Source organism: Saimiri boliviensis, chromosome 17, assembly GCF_048565385.1.
Source record: "Saimiri boliviensis isolate mSaiBol1 chromosome 17, mSaiBol1.pri, whole genome shotgun sequence".
Classification (NCBI taxonomy): Eukaryota; Metazoa; Chordata; class Mammalia; order Primates; family Cebidae; genus Saimiri; species Saimiri boliviensis.
Window position 1 is genome coordinate 15,710,660 of NC_133465.1, and position 12,224 is coordinate 15,722,883.

The 12,224-nt window shown below is 37.7% G+C and overlaps 1 protein-coding gene across 3 annotated transcripts in view; it reads left to right on the forward strand.

Annotated features, from left to right (window-relative positions):
- The window catches only part of ZNF286A (zinc finger protein 286A), a 30,637-nt gene extending 20,309 nt beyond the window's left edge, over positions 1–10,328 (forward strand). For 2 of the 3 annotated variants that reach the window (XM_003929267.4, XM_074388203.1), the window contains one exon: positions 2,468–10,328. In XM_003929267.4, the coding sequence (XP_003929316.1) occupies positions 2,468–3,699 (1,232 nt within the window). In that variant the 3' untranslated portion in view covers positions 3,700–10,328. Of the gene's footprint in view, positions 1–2,408 lie in introns of all 3 variants that reach the window. The other variant, XM_074388204.1, reaches the window with a different exon arrangement.
- The last annotated feature ends 1,896 nt before the right edge of the window (positions 10,329–12,224 follow it).

The window sequence follows — 12,224 nt, forward strand, 5'->3', positions numbered from 1 at the left end:
GGTCAGGAGTTTGAGACCAGCCTGGCCAACACTGTGAAACCCCATCTCTATTAAAAATACAAAAATTAGCCAGATGTGGTGGCACATGCCTATAGTCCCAGCTACTCAGGAGGCTGAGGCAGGAGAATTGCTTGAACCTGGGAGGTGGAGGTTACAGTGAGCCGACATTGCACCACTGCACTCCAGCCTGGGTGACAAAGTGAGACTGTGTTTCAAAAAAAAAAAAAGGCATTTCAAGGGTTGAAATCCAATGAAATTAATAATGTTTATGCTTCCTTAGACATTTTAAAATAAAACTGGCTTTTTTTTTTTTTAAACCAAGAGTACATAATGGGGAAGAATACAGTGACTGCTAGTAAGTTTAGTATCATTGTCTTGATTTGTGCTAAGTTGTTAGCAATTTTACCATTACTTTTACAACATCATTGAAAATGTTGAGACAATGAAAGAGGCAAGTAACACCTAAATGTTACTTCGAAAGGAGTTTTCAACTTACAGTTTCCCAGGGGTTCATAGACCATACTTGAAGATCTTTACCCCTACTTACCTATACAAGTCTTGTATCAATTTATGTTTTATTTATTTAACAAACACTATGCTATGTCAGAGTTTTAAGTGCTTCATAAATATTTGCATTTAATGCTCATTAATGTAGGTATTGCTAGCATTCCTTGTGAGATGGGTACTGTCATTGCCCCCTCTTACATGTAACGTAACTGAAGTAGAGAGGTTAAATAACTTACCCAGTATTACACAGATAGTAAGTGGCAGAACTGCAATTCACATCTTGCTTGTGAATGTTAAATTGAATTCTTTTTTCCTCTATGTGCATAGTGACTGTTTTTCCCCAGTGACTAGTTTGGAGCCCAGTACATGGAAAATATTCTATAAATATTTGTTGAATAAAATGAATAGAAGATGAATTGATGAAGGAATTGAATTTATTTGAGTGTATGAAATGAGTGACTCATCTAACTTAATTTTCTTCTAATAGTTAATCAGTTGCCATGGCATCACTGGAGAAACAAATTATGTTTTGTTCACTGACTGAAATATCACCATCATATTCTCTTTTATTCTTATATATGCTTTATTTCTGTATTTGCTCTTCTATTTTACTCCTCTGTTTATTTCTTTGAACTACACTGTTTAAAATATTTTATCTCAGCTGAGCACAGTAGCTCACACCTTTAATCCCAGCACTTTGGGAAGGCCAGGGGCAGATCACTTGAGGTCTGGAGTTTGAAACCACCCTGACCAAAATGGAGAAACCCTGTCTCTCCTAAAAATACAAAATTAGCTGGGCGTGGTGGCGCATGCCTGTAATCCCAGCTACTGGAGAGGCTGAGGCAGGAGAAGCACTTGAACCCAGGAGGTGGAGGTTACAGTGAGCCAAAATCACACCATTGCACTCCAGCCTGGGCAACAAGAATGAAACTCTGTCTCAGAAAAAAATAATAATTTCTATAAATCAGCTTTATATTTGATATAAAAATTCTACTATATTTATATTAGATATATTTAGAGAGGTTAAGTTCCCATCTCTGCCTTTTCTCCCCTGTTCTGATGTTTTTCCTATAGGTACCAATTTTTACTAGTTTTCCATTTATCCTTTTTTGTTTTTGTATTTGAAAATGTAACAAAATAGTGTATGAATTTGTACCCCCTTTTTTTGTTTTATAAAAAAGTAGCAAACTGTGCATGCTTATTTATATCTTGCTTTTTCTATTTAAGCTAATATATCCTGGTGGACACTTTATAGCAATATATAAAAATCTTTGTCATTTTTTAAGGAGTTGCATAGTACTCCATTGTATGTATTCACTATATGTTCAATCATTCCTGTATAGTAAGATATGTGAGATGTTATCAGTCTTTTGCTACCTCAATTAGTACTTCAATGAATAGCCTTGTGCATGTATCATTTCATATATTTGTCATTATGCCTTTAGGAGATCTTAGGAGATTTTTGATCAGGGAAATGTTACAAAAGCATTGTTAGGAAGATTAAACTGGCAATGGAATACATATTTGGATGTGAGTAGGATTGGAATATTGAAAATTTAGAAGCCATAACTGTACTCTACACTGAGATGGTTCTGTGCCTAGAAATTTATTACAACAAGTATGTCCACTATAAAATGTTGTTTTTCCCTATCCTGATCTATGTACTCATTGGCTGCTCATCCATGGATATATTGCTTTATCTTTATTGGCATCTCTGCTCTTACATTTCTTGTCATCTTTCCCATCTTCTGACTCTTCTGGATAGAATGTACTCATTTTCTCTGCATATTCTGAGCATTTGTTTCCCTCCATTTGTTTCTCTTTGCAAATCATCTACGAGTCAAATCCACTTGCTCCTTGAAGGCATGCTTTTCACTTTCATTAACTCTTACCTATTACAGAACTGCCTTTTTGTTGAGCACAGAAAACGAAGGAAATTTGCATTTCCAATGTCTTTCAGACATGAAGGCTAGACCAGAGAGCAAGGATTCAACTTCAGTGCAAGATTTTTCCAAAGCAGAATCATGCAAAGTTGCAATAATAGACAGACTGACAAGAAATAGTGTCTGTGACTCCAACTTGGAAGCAGCTCTTGAATGTGAAAATTGGTTAGAGAATCAGCAAGGAGATGGGGAGAGACATTTGAGAGAAATGTTCACTCACATGCATTCACTCTCTGAGGAAACAGACCATGAGCATGATGTGTATTGGAAAAGCTTCAATCAGAAGTCTGTCCTTATCACTGAAGACAGAGTTCCCAAAGGATCTTATGCCTTCCATACACTTGAAAAAAGATTGAAACAAAAATCAAACTTAATGAAAAAGCAGAGAACTTATAAAGAGAAAAAACCTCATAAATGTAATGATTGTGGTGAACTCTTCACCTACCATTCAGTGCTTATTCGACACCAGAGAGTCCATACTGGAGAGAAACCCTATACCTGCAGTGAATGTGGAAAATCTTTTAGCCACAGAGCTAATTTAACTAAACATCAGAGAACTCATACTAGAATTCTCTTTGAATGCAATGAATGCAAGAAAACCTTTACAGAAAGCTCATCCCTCGCAACACATCAGAGAATTCACATTGGAGAGAGACCTTATGAATGCAATGAATGTGGGAAAGGTTTCAATCGAAGTACACATCTTGTGCAGCATCAGTTGATTCATACTGGAGTGAAGCCTTATGAATGTAATGAATGTGATAAGGCTTTTATTCATTCATCAGCACTCATTAAACATCAAAGAACTCACACTGGAGAGAAACCTTATAAATGTCAAGAATGTGGGAAAGCCTTTAGCCATTGCTCATCCCTAACTAAGCATCAGAGAGTTCATACTGGAGAAAAGCCATATGAATGCAGTGAATGTGGAAAAACGTTTAGTCAGAGCACACATCTTGTTCAACATCAGAGAATTCATACTGGAGAGAAACCCTATGAGTGTAGTGAATGTGGGAAAACCTTCAGCCGGAGCTCAAATTTTGCTAAACATCAAAGAATTCATATTGGAAAGAAACCATACAAATGTAGTGAGTGTGGAAAAGCCTTCATTCATTCATCAGCTCTTATTCAACATCAGAGAACACACACCGGAGAGAAACCCTTTAGATGTATTGAGTGTGGGAAAAGCTTTAAGTGCAGTTCATCTCTCATCAGACATCAAAGAGTTCACACTGAAGAGAAGCCCTAAAAAGTTACTGAATGTGAAAAAATGTAAGTTGGTTTTATCACTGTGTTAAGTACTTGATTGTTTAGGTGGAAGACCCATCCATAATATGCATGTGAGGACCAATTCTCTATGCATCTAATTTCATTTATAATGCATAGTTTTGAGCCATAGACAGGTTTCTTATGTGCATTAATTTGATAATTATAAAATTTAGCCAGCAATTTTAAAATTTTAATCTCCAACCTCTCAAATAGCTATTTGTGGAAATTCAAGAAGTCCCTGAGAGTGGGTAGCAGTACAAACATTGTAAATTCTAGTTTTCCCCACTCTGGGTTATGTCAGAGCTTTGTTGTAGCCTCTCACTTTGTAAGGAAATTCTTACTGGGTAGGTTAGGTTGAGGGCTTATATCCTTATCAGGAAGACATAGTGTTGTTATTTATTACTCTATGAGTCCCAAGTAGAGATCTAGATATGCATATGGTGTAATTCCTCCAGACTGTCATTTCTTTTATATTAGCCATAAAAAAAAACAAAAAGGCAGGGTTGAAAGTCATTAGGATTCTCTTCCTCTCCCAACAAGTTGCTGTCCAATTTGATGACTGTAACTAGGATGTATAATATTTACAGATCATTCTAAGTTATGTTCACATGGATTATGTTCATTATTGATTTATATCATTGTTATCCCTCTACTATGGTAACCTTCTTTGATTTGCCTGACCAATATGTTGAGACCCCGTTTCTACCAAAAATACAAAAACTAGTCAGACATGGTGGCATGCAGCTTTAGTCCCAGCAATTTAGGAGGCTGAGACAGGAGAATTGCTTGAATCCAGGAGACAGATTGCAGTGAGCTGAGATCATGCTATTGCACTCCAGCCTGGCTGACAGAGCAAGACTGTTGCAAAAAAAAAAAAAAAAAAAAAAAAAAAAAGGAACTCACCTCTTTTATCACCTTAGTCTTCAATACTAATGGTTTAGAACAGGAATTGACAATCTGTGGTATGAACTCATGGGCCAACTCTGGCCCACCACCTATTTCTCAGAACATTTTATTGGAATTCAGTCATACTGACTCATTTACATGTTGTCTTTGACTGCTTTTGTGTCCTATGGCAGAATTGAGTAGCTACAGCAGAGATAGTGCCTTTGGGCTTTAATATCACAAAAAGGGCAGCTTATAAACAACAGAAAATTACTTCTGACAGTTTTGGAGGATGGGAATTCCAAGATCAAGATGCCAACAGATTTAGGGTCTAGCGAAGTTCTGCTTCTTGGTTAAATTACCTTTCACTGTGTCTTCTCATGGTAGAAGGGGAGAGCTCTGGTATTTTCAGCCCCTTATAAGGGCACTAATCCCATTCATGAGAGCTCTACCCTTATGACCTAATCACCTCCAAAAGGCCACATTTCCTAATATCATCATAGAATTAAGTTTCATCATATAACTTTGGTAGAGATATAGCCCATAGTAGGTTGTATTGTCTCCAAAAGCCTAAAATATTTACTATTTCACTGTTTACAGAAAATATTTGCTGACCTCTGTTCTAGAGCATTCATCAAGAAGTGGGATAGAAGGTTTAAACCAGTCAGAGAAATTAGGTGGAATGGAAAAATTGAACTTATCAAGAGATAAGTGGGGTCAGATAAATAAAAGAGATGGGAAATGATGCATCAAAATACTTCTCACTCTAGGATGTTACTATGCATTGTCAAGAAAATTCAAGTTATTGAAATTTGCCAAATTCTTGAGTGAAAAGAAATTCATTTGAGGCCCAAAATTTGACTAAGGAAGGAAGACCAACATGGGCTTTCCAGAGTTGAGTATGAATTCTGCCACTCCCACTAGGCAGTCTTGTGACTTTGAAAAACTCCCTACTCTGAGTCTCAGTTTCTTTATCTGTATTAGGTTTCAACAAAGGAAATACATCATTGGCCTCTCATAAGGTTGTCATAAGGATTAAAGGAACTGGCAGACAATAAATAAGAATCCCCCACTCCTACTTGGTGCTCTCTTTCTCTCTCCTTGTCTCCATAGAGAAGTGGCTGAGCATGCATCAGTAGAAGTTACTTAAGGGGTGGGTGTGTTTTCCACATCTTTTGTTTATCCATGAAGAACTGTGATCATCCTGTTCTCTCTGGCTTATCGTAAAGATGGGACTTTACTTCTTTCTGCTCTTGCATCCATCTGGTGCTGTTCTCTACACAGCCTCCTTGAGACCTTCCAGAACCATTTTTTTTCCTACTGAGTATCACTTAACCAGTAGCTACTTGGGATGTTTCCAGAGGCTGAAGTTTGCAGTTGAATAGCATTTTAAATAGCGTTAAAGGGCTTGAGATTTCTGGCCCTTTGCATGTCATTATTTGTCCCTTTTTATGCCTGATGTTTAACTTGCCACATGTTTGTACTGCAACATGAATCGTGGACATTTTAACGTTCGGCATTTCAAATGTTTTTTATTATCTATGAACTAAATGTGCTCTTATTGGCTCACTTGTCAATAAAGATGTTTGTATATGTATTGTCTGAAACTTTTGTTAATTGCTTTTAAATATTTCTTTTTTAAAGCATATTTTAAAACCAACCTACAATGTAATAAAGGACCAACCATAAAATATTTCCGTATCATTCAGGATACCAATCCCATTTTTAGTTGTTCATCTGGCTTCACAACTTCTGGAATGATGGGATGGGAGATACCCTCAGCAGCCGTGAGTATCTGCAAGAAGGTTAAGCAGTAGAGGAAGGTAGTGTCTAATAAGTAGTGCTGAATTCCCAGGCCAGGTATAGGCACCACTCAGTAGGGCTAATTGAGGGGGAAGGAAGGAATGAAATTTGTATAAAAAACACACTTAAAATTAGGCAAAATGGGCCAGTGCAGTAGCTCACGCCTGTAATCCCAGCACTTTGGGAGGACGAGGTGGGCAGATCACCTGACGGCGGGAAGACCAGCCTGACTAACATGGAGAAACCCTGTCTCTACTAAAAATACAAAGTCAGCTGGTCATGGTGGCGCATGCCTGTAATCCCACCTACTCGGGAGGCTGAGGCAGGAGAATGGCTTGAACCTGGGAGATGGAGGTTTCAGTGAGCTGAGATCATGCCATTGCACTCCAGCCTAGGCAACAAGAGTGAAACTCTGTCTCAAAAAAAAAAAAAAAAAAAAAAAAACTATTATTGTCTTAAATATTAGGCAAAATGTGGTAAAAATCTGATTTTGTGTAAGTTTTTAATTCTATCTGGTTTGGGGGAAGACAATGTAATACCACCCAAAATGTAAAAATGATAATGTAAGAATACTAAACATCATTCAAATTGATTGACAGTTAACTAGATCAATTATCTATTAAAAGTCTCTCAATTTTCATTTTCTTAGATGTGTTCTCACTTTTAAAAATATGTGTTTATTAGAAGATGACTCAGGTTGGAAGCTTGCTTTCTTTCCTTCCTTGTGTAATTCTTTCTAGACCCCAACTAGCCAGTCTTGGGACCCAGAGCCATATGAGCTGTCCCTCTCCATAAGTTTTACTGACAAGGCAGAAGAGAATTCCCTTCTGTAGTCTGTATTCTGTAGTAATATACAGTATTCTGTAGCAACATACAGGGGAATACCCTGCTGCCTTGTCAATAAAACTTATGGAGAGGGACATTATATGTCTTTTATATATATAATATATGAATATGTAATATATTTATATGAATATATTCATATATATATACACATATACATACATATATATAATGAAAAGCATAACAGCACAAAGCACAAAACCATGTTCTGATGAGACAATCTCTACTGTTTGGGCAGATTACACAGAAGGTAAAGAATGATAGGCCGGGCGCGGTGGCTCAAGCCTGTAATCCCAGCACTTTGGGAGGCCAAGGCGGGTGGATCACGAGGTCAAGAAATCGAGACCATCCTGGTCAACATGGTGAAACCCCGTCTCTACTAAAAATACAAAAAAATTACTGGGCATGGTGGCGCGTGCCTGTAATCCCAGCTACTCAGGAGGCTGAGGCAGGAGAATTGCCTGAACCCAGGAGGCGGAGGTTGCGGTGAGCCGAGATCGCGCCACTGCACTCCAGCCTGGGTAACAAGAGTGAAACTCTGTCTCAAAAAAAAAAGAATGATCTTTCCCTTTCTCTTGTTGAACAAACTATCACTTAAGTGAAGAGAACAAAAGTTTAATATTTTTAAATGTAATATTTTGTATTAAAGATTTCACAAAGATTTTAATGAATAAACCCGTCAAAATCAAGCCAGCTTTTGTCAGAATTTTAATACATTTTATTTCTTCATTCTGGTATTCACAGCTATTAAAAAGCACACGTTCACTTTCACCCAAACCTTCTAAAACTTCCAGCATCCTCTCTGGTTTTGTCCTTTACTATCTTTTATATTCTGAAACAAGCACACATTTCACTCTAAGAGAAAAAATAGTCCTGTTTTCTTTTGATAAAAACATCACATTTTCTTTTATACATGTTTGGGGATCCCCAAGACCACCCCCAGTTTCAATGATTCACTGGAAAGATTCACAGGACTCAGCATATTGTCATTCGCTTGGCTGTGGTTTACCGCAGTGAAAGGACACACAGCAAAATCAGTAAAGTGAAAAGGCTCATGGGGCAAGGTCTGGAGGAAACAAGGCACAAGCTTCCACGAGTCCTCTCCCAGTGAAGTCACAGGAGACTTGCTGTGTTCCCCCAGCAACGAGTTGTGACAGCATGTGTGAAATGTGGTCTATCAGGGATGCTCAGTAGAACCTCAAAACCCAAGGTTTTTATTGGGTGCTAGTCACATAAGCACTCTCTGTCTAGCATGTACCAAAATGCCAGACTTCCAGAAGGAAAGCAGGTGTTCAACATAAATGGCATTGTTTTTACAGGCAGTTTAGGAGCAGTGATCCACTCATCAATTCTGGGATTTGTGGGAACAATCCCGAAGTTACAGTTCCCAGATGCCAGCCAGTGGCCAACCTTGCAAGCAAGTCTTTCTAAAGACAGCAGGCTCGGGCTTGCTGTGTTAACTTTTCTGCACTATTTTGTATTTTCATACAGCCTCATAGCCACTCATATTAATCACAGATTTGCTAACCAAAGAAATTAACTGGGATCTAGGTAATCAGAACTCTCTACTGTAGACAGGCAACTTAGCAAATAAGCAAAACTCACAAACACATAAAATAACCTCCTGCAGCCACACATCCCTTTTACACCTTAGCACACACATTTCCTAGCTGAGTCTAGGAGAATGGCTTGAACCAAAAGCAATAACACCTCAGTTTCAATGAGCTCAGATCTTGGTTTCTGATACCACTTTCTACTAAAAGGAACCAAGGCTCCTCAGAAAAGTGGCTGATTCCAGGTCTGAGAAAAAGAAACTCCATGAAGATCCTGGAACATCTATTTCAGGGAGAAAAAAAAAAAAATAGTACTCAAAGAAATGAGGGTAGGTCACAAAGACACAGGAAGAACAATTTGAGCAGCAAAGCAAAACGAGGACGAATTGCAAGCCATTGAAAAAGTAGTTCATGAGTTCACATTGATAGTAAGTAAATAAATGAGCGTTAACAGAGGACCCTTGCTTACAGCAAAATACCTGATACCAACATGTAAAGGCAAAGGAAATTTTGGAGCTGGAAAACTATCATTTTGTAGCCATAACACTAAACACTGATTCAAGCAAGAATCATCAATAGGTGCTAAATCTAAGGGGAAATTTTGATGAGGAACAGGGTATTTGATTAGAATTCAAATATCTTTTCCAGAGATTGCTTGTTATGATCAGCAGTTGCAAGGCAAAAAAATAATTATATAGTGGAAGAACTTGGAACTACTTTGAATCCGTGATCAAAATTAATATAATCAGTAAGCAGCACATAGACATTGTGTGCCTCAGATGTGATACCACAAGAAGGACACAACATAATGTGTGTATTATTCTGGCTGGGAATGCATAACTGGAATCTAATTATGAGGAGATATTTGACACACCCCAAAATGAGGACTATTAAAAGGACTGCATTCTTCAAAAATGTCACAAAAGACAAGGAAAGGCTGAATAACTGTTCCAAATTAAAAGAGACTGAAGAATCAAGACAAGCAAACGCAATACAGGATCTTTGACTAGGTCTTGTGTGAGAGAAAGTCCCCCAAAGACATTATTGGTTTAGTTTTTCAAAACTGGAATACAAGCAATAAAGTAGATAAAAGTATTGTATTGATGTTAAATTTACTGCAGTTGTTAACTATATTATGGTTATATAGAGTATTAATAATATGCTTATTGTTGGGAAATGCATATTGAAGTATTTAAAGGTAAGGAAGAATAATGTGGGCTGGGTGCATTGGCTCACGCCTCTAATCCCAGAACTTTGGGAGGCCAAGGCAGGCGGATCACCTGAGGTAGGGAGTTCAAGGCCAGCCTGACCAACATGGAGAAACACCGTCTCTACTGAAAATACAAAATTAGTCAGGCATAGTGGTGCTTGCCTCTAATCTCAGCTACTCCCGAGGCTGAAGCAGGAGAATCGCTTGAACCTGGGAGGTGGAGGTTGCTGTGAGCCAAGATCACATCATTGCACTTCAGACTGGGCAACAAGAGTGAAACTCTGTCTCAAAAAAAAAAAAAAAAAAAAGAGTTATGTATGAAATTTACCCTCATTTAAATGAGTCAAGAAAAATTGTGTATAGAAAAAGCAAATGATAAAATAAGCAGGATTAAATGTTAACAGTGTGTCAATCTGACCAAGAGGAACCTGGCTATCCTTTGTAGTTCTGTTGCATCCTTTGTGTAAGTTTCAGGTTTCTTTCAAATTAAAAAAAAAAATAAGTGAACACATATATTGACCCAAAGTTAGACCCATTCTCTAACAAAAATACAAGGCAAAAGTATATGTAATACAATTATGTTAAAAGACTATTTTTTTCTATATTACCTAAAGCGTATCACCAATGATTGATTAGCCGTTAATAAGCTTTCTTTCCTTTCTTTTTTTTTTTTTTTTTTTTTTTTGACGGAGTTTTCCTCTTGTTGTTCAGGCTGGAGTGCAATGGCGCAATCTCAGCTCACTGCAACCTCCACCTCGCTGGTTCAGGGGATTCTCCTGCCTCAGCTTCCTTAGATTACAGACACGTGCCACCACAGCCTGCTAATTTTTGTATTTTAAGTAGAGATGGGGTTTCACCACGTTGGTCAGGCTAGTCTCGAGCTTCCAACCTCAGTTGATCCACCCTCATCAGCCTCCCAAAGTGTTGGGATTACAAGTGTGAGCCACAATGCCTGGCAACAAGCTCTTTCTTAAAAGTGAAGGTATTTATACCTTTAACTCGCAAAATCCCAAAATATATATCAAGAATTTATTTTTTAAAACTTCTTGAAGATCATTTAGAAGGGTTGTTACCACAGTAGAAAAAGTATAAAAAATTGCACAGCAAACCCCTGAAAATATGATTATATACCTTTTCTTTTTTGTTTTGTTTTGTCTTGTTTTATTTTCTTGAGATGGAATTTTGCTTCTATCACTCAGGCTGTAGGGCAGTGGCGCAATCTTGACTCACCCCAACCTCTGCCTCCTGCGTTAAAGCAATTCTTCTGCTTCAGCCTCTGGAGTAGCTGGGATTACAGGCGCCCACTACCACGCCTATTTTTTTTTTTTTTTTTTTTTTTTGAGATGGAATTTTACTCTTGTACCCCAGGCTGGAGGGCAATGGCACATTCTCGGTTCACTGCAACATCCACCTCCCAGGTTCAAGCAATTCTTCTGCCTCAACCTCCTGTAAACCTGCTGGGATTACAGGTGCCCACCACCACGTCCAACTAATTTTTTTGTATTTTTAGTAGAGGCGGGGTTTCGTCATGTTAGCTAGATTGATCTCACACTCCTGACCTCAAGTGATCCACCAATCTTGGCCTCCCAAAATGCTGGGATTACAAGCATGACCCCCTGAGCCCAGCCTGATTATATACATTTTCAATAAACATATATGAAAATGGTTTCAGGCCTTTTAATAATTAGAAGACCAAAATAAATAAAAATGAAATAGCATTACTCACTAACCAGAATATATAAAAGAAAGACTGGCAAAATCAAGTGTTAGAAAGGACATCTAATTAAAACTCTTTTAAACTTGTGGCTGGGTTGTATATTAGTTGAAAAAATTTTTGGAATTAAAAAAATTTAATTGATAAGTTATATGTATTTGTGGTGTACCACATTTTATTTATATATACATATACACACAGACACACATTGTAGAATAGCGAAATCCACAGACATGCATTGTAGAATGGCTAAATCAAGCTATCTGGTGTATCAGTTACCTTAGCTGCTTATCTTTTTTTGTGTGGTGAACACATTTAAAATCTGCTGTCTTAGAGATTTCAAGCATTACCACATTGTTATTAACTATAGTCAACATGTACAATAGAGCTCTTGAGCTTTTTCCTCCTAGCTGAAATTTTTGGTGACATGCATTGCATTGGAACATACCCAGTTACTATGACCAAGCTATTTTATTTGTAGGTCCGTACTTAACTAA